Consider the following 17767-nt stretch of genomic DNA (forward strand, 5'->3'; position numbering starts at 1 on the left):
ATGAGGGCGAAATTAGGTGGACCTGTGACTCTAGAGGAGGTACAGGGAGCTATTGCTGCTATGGCTAACAGGAAAATTCCCGGCCCAGATGGCCTGCCGAGAGAATTCTACAAGACTTATGGGACTGAGTTAGCACCAAGACTGGTGACCATGTATGCGGAGTCTCTTCAACTTCAGCTACCTACCGTACACCACGTGAGATGCATTGATGGTTGCATTGATGGTCTCACTCCCCAAAACGGCGTCCCCGGACGACAAGGTGAAAGATTACAGGCCCCTCTCCATGCTCAATACTGACTTTAAGATACTCAGTCAAGTACTGGCACTTCGGCTACTTTCGCACATGCAGGACCTAATTCACCCAGATCAAAATGAGTTTATTCCCTCCCGTAATACCTCGTATAACCTCCGTAGATTATACTCGGTTTTCTACCATCCAGGAGCGTGCACCCTCCAGCGGGCTGCTATCTTATTGATTGACCTAGAAAAGGCTTTTGATACTGTAGGATGGGACTACCTGTTGGCAGTTATGAGGTGCCTGGGTATGGGGGACGACTGGGTGACTTGGGCACGATTGTTCTATACTTGCCCCACAGCCAGGGTTAGGACCGGCAAAACTATCTCCCCACAATATTGTGTAACACGAGGCACTCGTCAGGGCTGCCCCCTGTCGCCACTTCTATTCGCCTTGGCGATAGAGCCTCTGGCTGAATTGTTTTGGCAGGGGGGAGAAGGCATGGGGTTAACATTAGGGGGAAGGACATATATCATATAGGCAGATGATTTATTAGTGTATCTCCGTGATGCTGCTCGGGGCGGAAACGGCCCTGCGACATCTGGAGAAGTTTGGAGACTGTCAGGATTGCAAGTTAACAAGTGCAAGACATCTCTTCCCAGTGGCTGGACCTTTGGCGCGCCTGCCGGAGGTTTCTGTGGACCTTAATTGTGCGTCAGAAACCTTCAAATACCTGGGTCTTCAGATCTTCCACTCATTGGAGCATCTGAGAGGGGGAAATCTGAATAAAGCGCTGAGATCCTTTAGATCTAGTGTGTAGTTTTGGGGTACGCTACGCCTCCCCATCATGGCCAGGATATCCTTGGCAAAAATGGTTATGCTCCCCCAGGTGTTTTATTAATTTGCTAATATGCCAGTTACTGCCTGCAGCCTGATTTTGCAACCTGGACTCCCTGGAGAGAGACTTAGTTTGGGGAGACGGCGGCGTAGAGTGTCACTTATGATATTGAAATGCCCTATAGATGCGTGAGGCTTGGGAGTCCCTGACTTCGAGTTATACCAGCTCGCGGCCTAGATGCAATGGTTGGCCCAATAGCTGGAGGGAGTGAATATAGACGGGACTTTATCAGCGGAGCATGACCAGAGCCCCAGCCTACTGTTGGCGAAGCTCCTGATACACACAACAAAAGTTCCCTACACTACCATACTGCAGACCACGGCACTGCAATGCTGGAGACCTAGCATTAAGAGTACCCAACACTCCAAAATACTCGAAAGAGTTGGCATTGGTGGGATTGCCCCATGGCGAGCCGCAACAGGTTATGACTGTGAAGCAGTTGTCTCCCTGGGCGGCGGTGGGCCTCGAAACCACAGCAGACGGTTATCAAGAGAAAACTTTGCTTCCCTTCGCAGAATTGGTGGAGGGGTGTGGCCTGCCCTCAGGCCAGTTCCTAGTGTATGAGGCGCTGCAGAGGGCATTCGTAAAGTTATGGGGCAGGAATAGAGAAGAGGCAGAGACACATGCAGTGCTGCATTCATTGATTACCCTGGGCACAGCGAGACATCAAATTAAATGGTTCTACACGTCCTTGCGCGAGGCCTCATTGAACCCCCGGTCCCAATTGCGGGAGAAGTGGGAAAGTAATTTAGGGAGAGACCTCACAGATGCAGAATGGGGGAGGGTCCTGGAATCTCCTAAGAAAATAGCGCGGAGCACAAGATTGAAATATGTACAGTTTAATTATGTACACTTGACGTACTTAACACCGCACAGGATATTTGTAATTTTTGGGGGAGAGCGGAGGCGCTGCCCGAGATGTAATTGGAAAGATGCAGATTTGTTCCATATGATCTGGGAATGCAGGATCACACAAATATTTTGGCATACAGCCCTCCCGATACTCAATTCTACACTAGGACACACGCTTCCTTGCACTGCGTAAGTCTGTCTACTGGGAATCTACTCTAGGCCACCTAAACGTAAAGCGGGAAATAAGTTCATAGACCTGGCTCTGGCGGAAGGCGTATAGCAATCGCTTGGAAAGCACCTATGGGACCATAGGTGACTGTGTGGCAGAGGGAGGTGACTACGTGGGCCGGGGCAGAGGAGAGAGCACTGCATTGGGAGGAGTTGAGAAGGCTGCGCCTGCGACCGATAGCAGAACAATGGAGGGTCATATTGCATACCTTGGAATACCCAAGTGCTCCAAGTACCACAGGTGAAGAAAGTGAAATCCCCCTCAGTCCTGAGTGAATGACCTTATAAGGGTGCACGATAAAAGTAAGTCAGAAACGAGTGAACCAAAAGTAAGAAATCAGTGTGAGAAATAAATATGCGATGATAGGTGCAGTGATAGTATATAGTTCCAAAGGGAGAAAGGAAAGACATAAGGGTAAGAAAAATGCAAAGACAGAGGAATATGAGGAACGGTGATCGCAAAATAAAGAGCAATATGTAAAACAAAGGAGTAGTGTGGCTCACTGGTTAGAGGCGGCAGGCCTGAGAGCAGAAGTCAGCCTGGGACCAGGGTTCAATTCCCGACTCGGCAGGGTCGTGGACCTTGGTCAGCGGACTCGATAATTCTCGCTTCGGTGCTTACTCTAATCAGGGGTTCCACTCGGCAACTCTGGGCATTAGCTTGCCTAATCTCCACAACGGCCCCACCAATTCCGGGGATGCCTGGCTCCACCTTGGGGACTCCCAGCAAGGGACCATCCCACAGGGAGAGCCAGGACGGGTTCCCCAGAGTTATACAGCGCCGGGACGCCCCGTTGCTGGGGCAGCTGTGCGCTTTACAAGTATACTACATTTACATTTACATAAACATAATCATCACTGTATCACAGATAGCACAAAAATTCCATCCGATCATTCAGACCAAATGGTTTGGAAGATTGTAGAAATTTAATCCAGTGATTTTCTCATTGCAGAAGAAAATTGTTATTGTCTCTGTCATCGCGCTTAGACATCACTTCAACAGCAGCAAATCGTAGTTGGCTGACATTGTGTCTAAATTCTTTGAAGTGAGCTGCTAAGGTTGATTTCAACTTGTCCGTCCTAATATTGCTTTTGTGTTCGTTAATTCGTGTCTTTAGTTTACGTGAAGTCTTCCCAGTGTAGATCAGTCCGCAGGGACATTTGATTATATACACTACATTGAGTCACAGGTGGCGTTGAGTTTAAGGTTGATGTTGGTACCTTTCATAGGATGTTTCATGACTGACCCTTTGATGAGGTTATTGCAATTCTTGCAGTTCAAACATGGTTGATTGCCTTTGTAGATGGTGGAGGTTTCATGTATAGGTTTGGTGATTTCCTTTAGGTTGTGGCTTCTTTTATAAGCAAATAGCGGTGGTCCTTGGAAAATCTGTCTAAAGTCAGGTTCAGTGCCTATGATTGACCAATGTTTGAGTATGGATGCCCTGTATGCTTTTGAGACAACTGAGTATTTAGACACGACCACAGGTCTTTTGATGATACCCTTTTGTTTGAATGCCAATACTTCTTGACGATTTAGCTTATCACAACGTTCCTTCGCGTTTCTCAGAAAAGTCTGTGGATAACCTCTTTGCTCGAAACGTTTGATCATGATGGTGGCCTGTTTCTCGAACTTGGTGGTGTCAGATACAATCTGTTTCACCCGGAGGAGCTGGGAGAACGGCAAGTGGTTTTTCAGGGCTGTTTGATGAAAGGATTTGTAGTGCAAGGTGTTATTCTTGTCAGTGGCCTTCCTGTATAGATCAGTTTCTAAATGATCCTTGACACGAGTAATTTTTACTGCCAGAAAAGTAATGGACTCCTGGTTGAACTCATAAGTGAATTGGATGCGATCATTGATATTGTTTAATTGTAGTAATGCTTGACTCAAAGATTCATGATCTCCATGCCATAAAACAAATATGTCGTCAATGTACCTCAGGAAAATCTTGGCATGTGTCATCCAAGTGTTAAGGTGCAAGATGTTGTTTTCCTCAAAATATTTCATGAATGCATTGGCATAGACCGGCGCGGCACAGTTGCCCATAGAAGTACCGGACAACTGTACGTAGTGCTGGCCCTCCCATTGAAAATAACTCTGATACAACGTGAAATGTATTAGTTGCATTAAAAAGATTTGAAAATCAGTGTCCAAGTCAGATTGCAATAGAATATTCTCAATTGCCTCCATGCCTAGGTAATGTGGTATGCTGGTGTAAAGTGATTTTACATCTATGGAACATAACCAGATGGGATCAGTCTCAAAGATATATCACTAATGTGATGCAGAAAATCTGCAGTATCTTTGACATAGGTACGTGACCGTTGAATAAAATGTTGTAGATATTTATCTATTAGCTTTCCTGTAGCTTCATGGATACTTCCACGAGTAGAAACAATGGGCCTAAAAGTAGGTTGTGTCAAACTCTTGTGAATTTTTGGCAGCAAACCTAGATTTATTGAGATAGCACACCTGCACTTCAGAAAGAAACAAAAAACAGGTCTCCATCAACAGATGTGCCACATCCTCTTCAGTGCACAGAGCTTAGAGGTCATTTTGTTAGCATGGTTTTGGGTTCTAACACTCGTAGCTGTTCTAGTACAGGGACTTAACACATTTAAGGAAGGGAGCAGTCAACAGTCACTGGGGAAAACAATTAACACGCAGGGATATGCAAAAACTAACCACCCAAGACTATGAAATATTTAGGTCAATGAAAACAATACTTGTATCTTTTTGAAAAATTAATTAAGAATTGAGATACAAAAAAATAATAATCAGGCATTCAAACTTAAAATCTATGTAAACAGACCACTGACTCACCTCTTTGTCTAAATCTGGAAAATGTTGCTGCAGCTTTTTTAAATTTGCTTCTTGAGTTTCCAGATCGACTTCAGAGTCCGAGTCCTTGCTTGAGTTTTTTTCAGAGGCCACCTGTGAAATTCGAAACAGTATTGTAATCTACAAAGAAAATAAGCCCCTGCTCAGCACTGTATTTTTGTTTTTAAAAAAACTACTTACCTTTGGCAATTTCAGTGTATACTCTATGTAACTACAGATTACTCACCTTGTGAATCTTCCTAGGAGTCAGACTTGATATGGAAAGTATTACAATCGCTCCTGCATGCCAAGTGGCGCCATCGACCACTGCATCAACGCCATCCTGCCTTCAGATATGACAACATGGAACCACATAAACCACACCTCTGCATGTTGGCATCAGCTAACCATTAGGCATTAGACATCAAAAAATGTGGAACATGGGGCGTGGCTGACAGCCGAGCAAGATGGCTGCTTAGTGCGGGAGCTCCACGGACGACACAGCCCTTCACTTAAATCCGACCACTGATCAGGTACAAAACTGCAGTCCAGGGGCCTGAGCAGAGGTCCGGGACCGAGCGGCGGCGATAGGCGGTACTCTGGTCAAAATCAGACACGGGGTGCCATAATTAGCCGAGAGGGACGGCCAGCGGCCTAGCGCCCGAGCAGAGACCGGGGCCTGGAGTATTCTCCGAGCCGGAGAACGAGGAGAGAGGGAAATGGGGCACAATAAGAGGCAATTTCAACGCCGAGACAGCCCCTGACAGCAACGTGGGCAGGCAAGATTCGGGTGTGATTTACGGTCCTGGGGGCTGACAGCTACAGAAACGGCTGAAAACGGAGCAGATAAAGGCAGGGTGAGGCCTGGTGGTGGACACACAGCCGGGGGCTCGAGTTTTGAAGGCGGTTCTACAAGGAGGGAGCGTGAAGGAAGTTCCCTCCACCACCACCCCCCCACCGCGGTTGGTGATTCAGGTACAACGAGGCAAACTTGGCCATAGTATCGGACTGGAAAAGCCCCTACGCTGAACCAGTTACAGGAACTGCGCAACACACCACGTATAGGGCACCACCACTGCAACTCACTAATTATATTAGCCGCTTGAATTTATAAAATTGTCCGCGCCTGACAAACTGCGAGATTTACAGGCCTGACAGACAAATAGCACTGCGCAGTGCGTGATCTGTGCCAACACCAAGACCAGAATGGCGGGCAGGGGTCCACGGACCCACAATACGCAGGCAAAGCTGGACAAGTACGCTTATGACAAAAGCTCCCCGCTGCTTCAGGAAGGGCGACCGACCGGTGCTCGCAAGACTGTTCAACTTCCGAGACAGGGACACCATTTTACAAACTGCAAGGGTATCACCGCCGATCCGAATGCATGACTCAGCGATCTCCTTCCCGGATTATACAGCGGCAGTCTCCCGACGCAGACGAAGTTTCCTGGAGGTTAAAAAGGCAATGCGGGCGCAAGAACTGCCCTACTCCATGTTATTTCCCGCTAGTCTCAGGGTAGTGGCGGAGAGAAAAACATGGTTTTTTGAGACGCCTGAGGAGGCCTATGACTGGCTGGAAGGTTGGCGACGAGCAGACAAACCACGTCGTGGGAACAAGAACCAGCACCGCCATGCAGAAGACGAAGACACAGAGTCAGACTATACGACGCCCGGACACAGAGAGCTCGCCACGATCAGACACAGGGACTCTCTGCCAAGGATAAGAATGTGTGCCACAAACACCCGGATTGAGACTGTTGTGATTACAGAGCCATGATCCCGCCGACTTTGGACACCGGACTGACGCAGGCCATGGACGAAAAGGAGGGTTTGTGTCGTTCACGGACTCCTTAACCCCGTCAAGCAAGTACTATGGTTGGGGTTGGGAAAAAGCACTCTGCTGAGTTGGGGTGGCGGGCGGTTCCAAGTCCGTTAAGCAGGGAGGCAGTGTGGGTGGGAGGGATAGGAGGGGGGGAAAGTTTGGGTTCTGTTAACTTTTGTATTAGTTCTAAGGTTCAAGATTGAAACCACGCATGAGATCCTCAAATGCACACACACCCTCAAGTATGACGCACATTGCTGAAACCACTGGTTCCGTTCACTATGATAATGGGGGATGAATCGCCGCCTAGCCCGATAGGCGCGTCAGCCACCACAGCCCCTTCCCTAGCAGTGCTGACATGGAATGTCAGAGGTCTGGGCGATAAAACTAAGCATGGATTGGTCCTGCAATGTATCAAACGGGTACCCCCCGCGGTAGTCCTGCTGCAAGAGACATCTCACAGGCACGTCCACTAAAGCACTTGACAGATGGGGCTACAAGATGGTGGTGCACTCAGACTTTACGTCGAACTCCAGAGAGGTGGGGATATTAGTCAAAAAACAATTTCCACTAATCATAAAAGAAGTTAAATCAGATGAAGAGGGAGGATTTGCTGCTATACATACGCAATGGGAAGGGAAACATCTAAATATTGTCTCAGTGTACATACCCCCAGCACTGCACGCAGTGGCCCTTCCGGCCCTAAGTGCGTTTTTACTTGGACTTCCGTCGGGAGAACTACTCATTGGTGGAGACTTTAACTCGGTGGTTGACAACTCCATGGATAGACACCCTCCGAAGCTGAATATACAGGGGGAATCCCGTTTAGGGAGTTTCTTTGTAGCGATGGGGCTGATCGACATTTGGAGGAAATACCATCCTACAGAACGACAATACACATACCACTTTAGCGTACATAATAGCCTCACTAGAATAGATTACTTTCTGGGATCACTGGGTAGCCTAGACAATATCACCAGAATAGAAATTAAACCACGGGGCATCTCAGACCACTCCCCGATGTTACTCAGCTACATGCACCATCAACACAAAAGGCGCCGGACTTACCCTATACGCCCTGGATACCTTAAAATCCCTGAGATTAGGAAAGCATTAAGTTAGACGACAAAACACTATTTCCAGGAGAATGAGGGGTCGGTGACCTCCTCGGTCGTTCTATGGGAAGCATATCAGACAGTCCTTAGGGGGCAGGCCATATCCTCCATAGTGAATACTAACAGGGAGAAACAGCAAGAATTACAAACTCTTTAGACGAAGTTGACTGTGGCGGAGGCCTGACATGCCAGTGACCCAATCCCCGACACGTCCCGCGTTTTGCACCTAGCACAGAGACGCCACAAGGAGCACCTGACGGAACTGACCAGAAAGCAATTGGCACATACACAACACAAAATATACGATATTGGCGATAAGGCAGGAAAGCTGCTGGCATGGTTAGTTAAAAGAGATAAAGAGGACAGATGGATAGCGCAGATGAACAAGTTACTTACCTTCGGTAACGATATATCTGTAAGAAACAGTAGTTAGTATTAGATTCCTTACCTTAGAATATCCCCAGGCGTCAGTCTGGATCCGGAAACTTTTGCGTAGCAGTACCCCTGCGCGTCGGTAGGCGTCGTCTGCAGGCGTCCCCTGCGGCTCCGCGTCGTCGGCGTCGTGCGCCGTGATGACGTCGCTGGAGTATATAGACGCCGCCTCCGCGCGCTGACGTCAGTTCTTTGCACACAGCTTTTCCGCGCCAGAACACGCAGAGCCATGTGAGAACTAACACTGGTGCCATTAGAAACTAGGGCCCTGAAAGGGATGTCCTTAACCCTAGGTATCAGTTCGCAGAACGGGGAGGATGGGTGGGGCGGTAAGGAATCTAATACTAACTACTGTTTCTTACAGATATATCGTTACCGAAGGTAAGTAACTTGTTCATCTGAAAGAAACAGGTTAGTATTAGATTCCTTACCTTAGAATAGATACCCCAGCAATACCAACCCCGGTGGTGGGTCTGCGAACCAATACAACCTACACCAGAAAGTCCTGGAGGACCGAACGGCCAAAGAAGCCGTCCCTCCGGACTTGACTGTCCAGGCAGTAGTGCCTCGCAAAGGTGTGCAGCGAGGCCCACGTGGCCGCCTGGCAAATGTCCTGCAAAGGGACTCCCCGGCCCAGGGCAGTAGTAGCCGCCGTGGCCCGAGTGGAATGGGCCCTCAGCCCAACAGGAGGCTCCTTCCGAGCCAAAGAGTAGCATGCTTTGATGCACAGGACGACCCACCGAGAGATGGTCCGCTTCTGTACCGCCCTTCCCTTCTTCTCACCCACGTAGCCAACAAACAGTTGGTCATCCACCCGGAACTGGCGTGTGCGATCCATGTAAAATGAAAGCGCACGTTTTGGGTCCAGACGATGGAGCCGCTCTTCATCCTTTGAAGGATGCGGAGGCGGGAAGAAGGAGGGCAAGGTGATGGACTGCCCAATGTGAAAAGCAGAGACTACCTTGGGCAGGAAAGAAGGTCTAGTCCGAAGAACCACCTTATCAGGATGAACAGACAAGAAGGGAGGTTTAACAGAAAGAGCCTGGAGCTCACTCACTCTCCTGGCAGAGGTGATGGCCACCAGGAAGGCCGTCTTTAAAGTGAGAAGACGGAGAGGACAGGAATGAAGGGGCTCAAAGGGAGCGCACATCAGGAAAGTCAGAACCAGGTTCAAGTCCCACTGAGGCATCACGAACGGAGTTGGAGGATACATGTGCGTGATGCCCTTCAAGAATCTTAACACAATAGGGGACTTGAATAAAGATGGCTGATCAGGTAGCCTCAAGAAGGCGGAAAGGGCAGAAAGATAGCCCTTGATAGTGCCCAGAGCAGAGCCCTGCTGGGCAAGGGAAAGGAGGAAGAGGAGAACCTTAGACAGAGGGGCAGAAAGGGGATCCACAGCCTTTGCTGTGCACCATGCCACAAATCTGTTCCACCGGCAGGCGTATACCGACTTTGTGGAGGGACGCCTGGCTGCCAGAATTACATCACAGACTTCAGGAGGCAAGTCAAATGGCCTCAACTGCCGCCGCTCAATCTCCAAGCATGGAGGTGGAGACTGGACAGGTTCGGGTGGAGGACCGTCCCCTGCTGCTGCGACAGAAGGTCCTCCTGAAGGGGCAGGCGGATCGAGGGACCGACTGTCATGCTGAGTAGCTCGGGATACCAGTATCTTCGAGCCCAGTCCGGAGCCACAAGGATAACTTGGGCCCGGTCGCGCCTGATCTTCTTCAGCACTCTGGGCAGAAGTGGTATAGGCGGAAAGGCGTACAACAGACCGCAACTCCACTCGCGCCGAAAGGCGTCGCCGAGCGAGTGCCGTCTTGGAAACTCCAACGCGCAGAACTGATGACATTGCGCGTTCTCTTCTGTGGCGAATAGATCTAACCAAGGCTCTCCCCATTGCTGAAAGAGGCCTCTCGCCACGTCCGAGTTCAGACGCCATTCGTGATCCACCGAGCACCGACGGCTGAGTTCGTCCGCCCTGGCGTTCAGAGAACCTGCCAGGTGTTGAACCGTCAGAGTCACGCCCTGACGTTCCAGCCATTGCCAGAGACGCAGAGCCTCCTGGCAAAGAGTCCACGACCCCACACCGCCCTGTTTGTTGCAGTACCACATGGCGGTGGTGTTGTCCGTGAACACCTGCACTACACTCCCGTTGACAAAGGGGAGGAATGCCTTCAGTGCTAGGCGAATCGCCCGCAGCTCCAACAGGTTGATATGGAGCCGGGACTCCGCCGGAGACCAGATGCCTCTGATCTCCGCCTCTCCCAAGTGGCCACCCCAGCCCTGGAGGGACGCGTCCGTCACAACCACGTGCTCCGGTTGGGGAAGGGAGAGGGATCTGCCTCTGACCCAATCGCGGTCCGTAAGCCACCACTGCAACTGTCTCGCAGTGCCCTCCGAGATCAGGACATGGTCGGAGAGGTTGCCCTGATGCTGGGCCCACTGAAACTTCAGGTCCCACTGCAGAGCCCGCATCCGCCACCTGGCGTGATGCACCAGTAGGATGCAGGAGGCCATCAGCCCCAGAAGCCGCAGCGTCAACCTGACCGAAACCCGGGATAACGGCTGAAAGATGGGAATCAGAGCCTGAATATCCCGGACTCGCCGTTCCGGGGGAGAAACCCGAAACTGCGCCGAGTCGAGAACCGCTCCGATGAAAAGGAGCTTTTGAGAGGGACACAGGTGTGATTTCGGCACATTGATGGAAAACCCCAGCTCGTGCAGGAGGTCTGCCGTCATCTGAAGGTGGTGGACGACTGTCTGGGGCGAGCCCGCCTTCAACAACCAGTCGTCGAGGTAGGGGAAGACTGAAACCCCCAACCGGCGCAGATGAGCTGCGACCACCGCCATCACTTTCGTGAACACCCGTGGGGCGCTGGTAAGGCCGAAGGGGAGCACGATAAACTGAAAGTGCTCGTGGCCTACCGTGAACCGCAGGTAACGCCGGTGGGCCGGCAGGACGGGGATGTGAAAATACGCATCCTGCAAGTCCAACGCTACCATCCAGTCTTGTGGGTCTAGAGCAGCCAAGACCTGAGCCAAAGTCAACATCTTGAACTTCTCCTTCCGGAGGAAGCCGTTGACGTTCCGTAGGTCCAAGATAGGACGCAGGCCTCCTTTGTCCTTCTTGGGCACCAGAAAGTAGTGGGAGTAGCAACCACACCCTACTTCCGGCCCAGGAACACGCTCGATGGCCCCCTTGGCCAAGAGGGCCGTAACTTCCTCCTGCAGAAGTGTCAAGTGGTCCCCCGACACACGGTGGTTCTGCGGTGGCATGGCTGGAGGAGTGGACTCGAAGGGGAGGGCGTAGCCCCTTCGAACGAGCTGCAGCACCCACCTGTCCGATGTTATCGCGCGCCAGCGGGAGTGGTGATGGCGAACCCTGCCACCCACTGGCGTCACGTGAGCCCGAAAGCTCGGACTAGGAAGGCTTGGATGCAGCAGCGGGGGGAGGCGTGGACTGACCTCGCCGCTGGCCTCTACCGCCACCACGGCGGTCACCACGGCCGCCACCGCGCTGGGGAGCGTTCTGCGGCGCGTGGCTGGCAGCACGTGTGGGACCGCCCCTCCCTTGGCCACGAAAGGGGCGAAACGAACCCGTCTGCTGGCGCTGGGTCGAAAGACCCAAGGACTTGGCCGTGACCCTGGAGTCCTTGAAGCGCTCCAGCGCGTGGTCCGCTTTGTCACCAAACAGGCGACTGCCATCAAATGGCATGTCCATGAGTGTATTTTGGACGTCTGGCGAGAAGTTGGCAGATCTCAGCCAAGCATGGCGACGAATCGCTACCGTCGTGGACATAGCCCGTCCCAGCGAGTCGGTCGTGTCCAGACCACAACGGATCGAGTACCGCGCCGCATCCCGGCCTTCAACGAAGGCCCGGGTGAGCTTGTCCCGCACTTCCTGGGGGCATTGCGGCAAACACTCCTCGACCGTGTCCCACAAGGAGTGGGTGTAGCGGCCCAAGAGGCACGCGGTATTACAAGACCGCAGTCCAGCGCTCAAAGAGGAAAAGACCTTTTTACCAATTGGTCATACCGCTTCGATTCCCGATCGGGCGGAGCCGACGGGAACGCGGACTGCGAAGTGGAGGCCTGGATCACCAGACTCTCCGGGGAGGGATGGGTGGATAGGAAGGCAGGGTCGTCCGAGCACGGACGGTGACGCCTGGCAACATTCCGGTCAACCGGTGCACCGGAAGCGGGCCTGGACCAGGTGCCCAAAAGGACATCCGTCAGGGCCTCATTAAACGGCAGCAGAGGCTCCTGGGGGCATGACTGCGGTTTAAACACTTCGGTCAGAATGTTCGGCTTGACCTTCGCGACAGGGAGCTCAAGGCTCAAGGCCTTGGCAGCCCTCATCAGGACCACCGAATAGGCAGCACCTGCCTCAGACGCCACAGGGGTCGGGGAGACAAACCCAGGGTTGGGCGACTCGTCCAGACCACTGGCATCACCCAGATCACCTACCCAGTCCACATCATACTGGCAGGCACGGGATAAAGGGTTCTCAGACCCCTCCCAACCCTCTCCATACTCGTCCTCATCGCCGTATTCTGGATCGACGATATAGACCTCGGGGTCAATGGGCCCCATCGGCGCCGGATCCGGCGTCGGACGACGCCGGTCCGACTCCGCGTCAGGAGTCAGAGGGGGAATGGGGGTGGCGCCGCGTGGCGTCGGTGCCGGGGACCCGACGCCGGCCGGAACAGACGGCGGAGTCACTGCACCGCGCGGAGGCGGTACCACGGGTTGGCCCAAAGGAACCGACGCCGGAGAGGCCGGTAGACCAGCCGGCGACGAACCTGAGGGGCCCAGCGGCGCCGAGGCCGGAGCCACCGGCGGCGTCGAGGCAGGAGCACTCGAACCGCTCGGGCCCCCAGACGGGACCGACGGGCCCGCAGGCGCCGTAGGGCCCGCCGGAGGAGACCTCGCCCTCATAGCGATGAGGAAGGCCTCGATCTCCTCACGCGACGCGCCTTCCCCAGGGACCGACAGGTATGGGGCAGACGGCGTCGGCAACCCACGCGGGGCCGCGGGGGTGGGGCCACCCGAGCCCCCGGCCGCATCACGCGGGCGTCGGGGGGAGTCGGGGGTACGATGACGACGCCCCGACTTCTTACGCTTACCTGACGAACCGGAGGAATGGTGGCGACTCCCGGAGCGCTCATGGCGGCTCCGCGATCGTTCCTTCGACCGCTCCCTCGACCTCCGACCGGACCGGGACCGCTCTCGACGCGGGGCCGACACACGGAGCTCGAGAAGCTTGCGGGACCGCTCCCGCCTAGCTTTACCAGTCAAGGCCCGACAGTCGACGCAGGACTCCACGTCGTGGTCCGCGCCCAGACACCGGAGGCAGAGTCGATGGTGGTCGGTGACCGACATCAGGCGGTCGCACTCGTCGCAACCCTTGAAACCGGGCATCCTACCGGCACCGTAGAAGAATAAGTAATAAACAATAAACTTGGTCAAAAGATCGGAGTACTGCTCTTCGGATCTGCGCTAACTGGCGCGGAAAAAAGAAGAACTGACGTCAGCGCGCGGAGGCGGCGTCTATATACTCCAGCGACGTCATCACGGCGCACGACGCCGACGACGCGGAGCCGCAGGGGACGCCTGCAGACGACGCCTACCGACGCGCAGGGGTACTGCTACGCAAAAGTTTCCGGATCCAGACTGACGCCTGGGGATATTCTAAGGTAAGGAATCTAATACTAACCTGTTTCTTTCAGATAAGCACAGCTGATGGGCACAACACAACAGACCCACAAAAAATAGTTAACATGATGGCACAACACTTCCGTACTATTTACTCCTCCAACTCAGTGATTTCAGAGGAAGAGGCGATGACCTATGTAAGGGATCTGGCCATGCCCAAATTAATCGCAGAAGAGGCACAGGACCTGGAGAAAGACCTCTCAGAGGAAGAGATACACACAGCCTCAGGATGCTGCAATCTGGCAAACCGGCAGGCCCAAATGGCATACCAATTAAATTTTATAAAAACATGGCAGGTCCACTAACGCCACATATGCTGCACATGTTTGTAGAAAGTCTAAAAAAGGGAGAGCTCCCGCCAGACCAGCGAACAGCCACCATAATAGCCATCCTTAAACCAGGCAAACCAGCAGACCAATGTACCTCTTACAGGCCCATCTCCCTCATAAATGCAGAGGACAAAATTCTCGCCAAGTTATTGGCGGCAAGACTGACGCCACACCTAACCAAACTTATCCATCAGGACCAGTCGGGCTTTATGCCGGGCAGGAGCACAGCTCTTAATCTGAGACGATTACATGGCGCTCTGGCTCGAGCGGAATGTGTGCAAGAACCGGCGGTAATACTCTCACTAGATGCCCACATGGCATTTGATATGGTCCACTGGCCCTTCCTTTTCGCGGTGCTGCGGCATCTAGGCTTCGGCCCCCAATTCTGTACTTGGATCCGATTGCTCTATACAAAACCCATGGCGCATGTCGCCATAAATGGCCACATCTCTGAAAATTTCCCGCTGGCACGAGGCACACGTCAAGGCTGCCCATTGTCGCTGCTATTATTTGCTTTAGTACTAGAACCCTTGGCGGCCTGGATACGATGGGAGCCAACGATACATGGGTTCAGATGGACGGATACCTGGGAAGATAAGATTTCCCTTTACGCCGATGACGTCCTGTTGTACCTCACTACCCCTAGGCGTTCCATAATCAGTATATTAGATGTCTGCACGGCCTATGGGCGGGCTTCAGGGTACACCCTAAATTGGTCGAAATCCACCATGTATGAGCTTTGTGGCCCTCCCCCACGTCTTCCAGACAACTGCCCGTTGAAAACAGAGCCGGGTACTTTCAAATACTTGGGGGTTCACATCACAGCTGATGCAGAAGACATCCATAATAGGAATCTTAAACCGCAGCTGGAACGTCTAAGACACGATATCCGACACTGGGAATCTCTACCACTAACCCTGCTGGGGAAGGCGGCACTCTTTAAAATGATGGCGCTGCCTCGTTTCCTATATATATTGGAAAACACACCCTACCCAGTGAAACCCGCATATTTTAAAGCAATTGCGGCACAGGTAACCAATCTACTAGGGGGCAACAGACCACCGCGTATAGCACAAGCTAAGCTGGTGCACAGCTGGTACGATGGAGGAATAGCGCTCCCAGATGTGCAACTCTATTACTGGGCAGCACAATTAAAAGTTATTAACCAATGGGTGCATCTTCCGCAGTCAGAACCGGCACTTAAGGCGGACAGAGAACAGTTAGGTGTGGCCGAAATACTGGCTCCCCTCTACAAAAAAAACTATCAATGCAGGAATTGGGACCGCTGCGTCATACACTTGGGATATGGCATACAGCTCAGGTAAAGCTGGGATGGCATGGGGTGCTCACACAGCTCACGCAGCTCTGGGACACGAAACGACCAGGAAAGCTTAGATACAGCAAAGGTTTCGATCGTTGGGACGATATTGGAATCTCGACAATTGGAGACATGACAAAAAGGAGGAGTGCTACCCTTTGATCAGCTACAACAGCAATATGACTTAGCACCATCTGAATTGTTTAGGTATAACCAAATCAGACATGCCCTGATGACAGCGCTCCCACCTGACTCAGAACTCCCAGAAACATTCCCGCTTGAGGACAGACTATTAACAGACTACATGGCGAAAAAGGCAACCTCCCTTACATATCGTAAATTGGTGAACAATCTGCCCAATCTGATGGGAACACTGAGGGACAGATGGTTCACTGATGTTGGTGAAAGTGACGACTGAATGGCAAGAGGCATTGGCATCCCCGAAAGAGATAGGCATTCCCTCACGTCTTAGACCGGTGCAATTACACATCCTACATGCTCATACTATACAAGACACACCCTACACAAAATAGGACGCATAGCACACCCCTACTGTTTGAGAGGGTGTGGAGAGGAAGGAACCTTTTTCCACACCATAATAGCCAAATACTGGGCGCAAGTGCTGAGGACGATGTCGCAGTCTGAGGGGGTCACGATATTACCGGAGCCCAAACGCTGCCTGTTAAATATTTGAGAACCGAATGACCTCACACGCACAGGGCAGAGTTGGGCTACAATGGGAATGATGGTAGCCAAGAGGAACATAGCACAAAAGTGGGCAGTACAGAAAAACCCACTTTAGCAGCATGGTGTAGAGACATGGACCCTGCCATGATAGCGGAAAGGGCGGTACTGAGCAACAGGGGCTGCCCCAAAAAATGGACCAAAATATGGGGGGCATGGAACAAGTATAGAGGGGATATTTGCGAGCCGCCGCCGGACCAAGATAACAGCAGTGATGACTCAGAGGAAGAGTAAGGACTCTATACTCATTTAGCGAAGTCCCCTCCAGAAGGCGACAACCGTATACCTATGGTTTCGGCGTAATTGAATGTACATATGATATAGTGGTAAAATGCTTGACTATGTGTTTGTGGGTGAAATGTATGCCTTGCATTAACTCGAAAACTCGAATAAAAAGTTTTAAAAAATTAAAATTAAAAAAATGTGGAACATAGCTTTTGCACAATGCCAGTATGGCTAACAAGGCATTACATTACTAATCGAAAGTCCACTTCACACAACAAGGAGGAAAGTAGATAGTGAGGAATCTGCCGTTTAAGGAATATCCACCAGAAAGAGCATTACCACAGGTAATGAACTTATCCAGAAGATATTTCCAAATGCAGATTCCTCACTTTGTGTGGATACCAAATCAATCACCGTTCCAAGGGTTTGGATCTGGAAAGTGGATTTTACACCAGGATGTCCAGCAGAACCAAGTGGGTAAAATTAAATCTGTGCAGCTTTGTGAATCGGGCAGTAGAGCCTGGAGAAAGTATGGACAGATAACACTTGGTTACCTGGCAGATGTCCAAAAACCGATCATCCCAAGCTAAAGCAGTAGTAGCTGTCTTGGCTCTGATTAAATAAGCCAAGAAGCCATCTTCTGGCCCACCTTTCCTTTCTTCACAACAGCAAACCCAACAAACAGATGACCCTCCACCGATACTCCTTAGTCCTAGCAATGAAGAAACTAAGGGTAAATAGCCTAGCCTTTCCTCTTTAAATGGATGTAGCGAAGAAAAGAGCATAAAAGGCAGGAAGGACTCCCCACTTGCAAATGTGACACCACTTTTGGAAGAAAAGATGCAAATGCCCTAAGCACTAGCTTGCCAGGAATATGGTAGACTACAGGTTGAATTGAAAAGGACTGCAACTTGCTGAAGTGAGACAGAGAAGTATAAATTGCCTTCAGAATAAAGAGTATCAGAGAACGACTATGAATAGGCTCAAAAGGAGCACAACCTCAAGAACATTAGAATCAAATTCAGGT

The 17767-nt window shown here is 51.6% G+C and overlaps 1 protein-coding gene across 2 annotated transcripts in view; it reads right to left on the reverse strand.

The window, feature by feature from the left end:
* SMARCAD1 (SNF2 related chromatin remodeling ATPase with DExD box 1) overlaps window positions 1-17767 on the reverse strand; it is an 809617-nt gene that overhangs the window by 448667 nt on the left and 343183 nt on the right. For both annotated transcript variants that reach the window (XM_078676227.1, XM_078676228.1), the window contains exon 7: window positions 5038-5148. In XM_078676227.1, the coding sequence (XP_078532353.1) occupies window positions 5038-5148 (111 nt within the window). The remainder of the gene's footprint in view (window positions 1-5037; window positions 5149-17767) is intronic.

This window comes from Lissotriton helveticus, chromosome 2_1, assembly GCF_964261635.1.
Source record: "Lissotriton helveticus chromosome 2_1, aLisHel1.1, whole genome shotgun sequence".
NCBI lineage: Eukaryota > Metazoa > Chordata > Amphibia > Caudata > Salamandridae > Lissotriton > Lissotriton helveticus.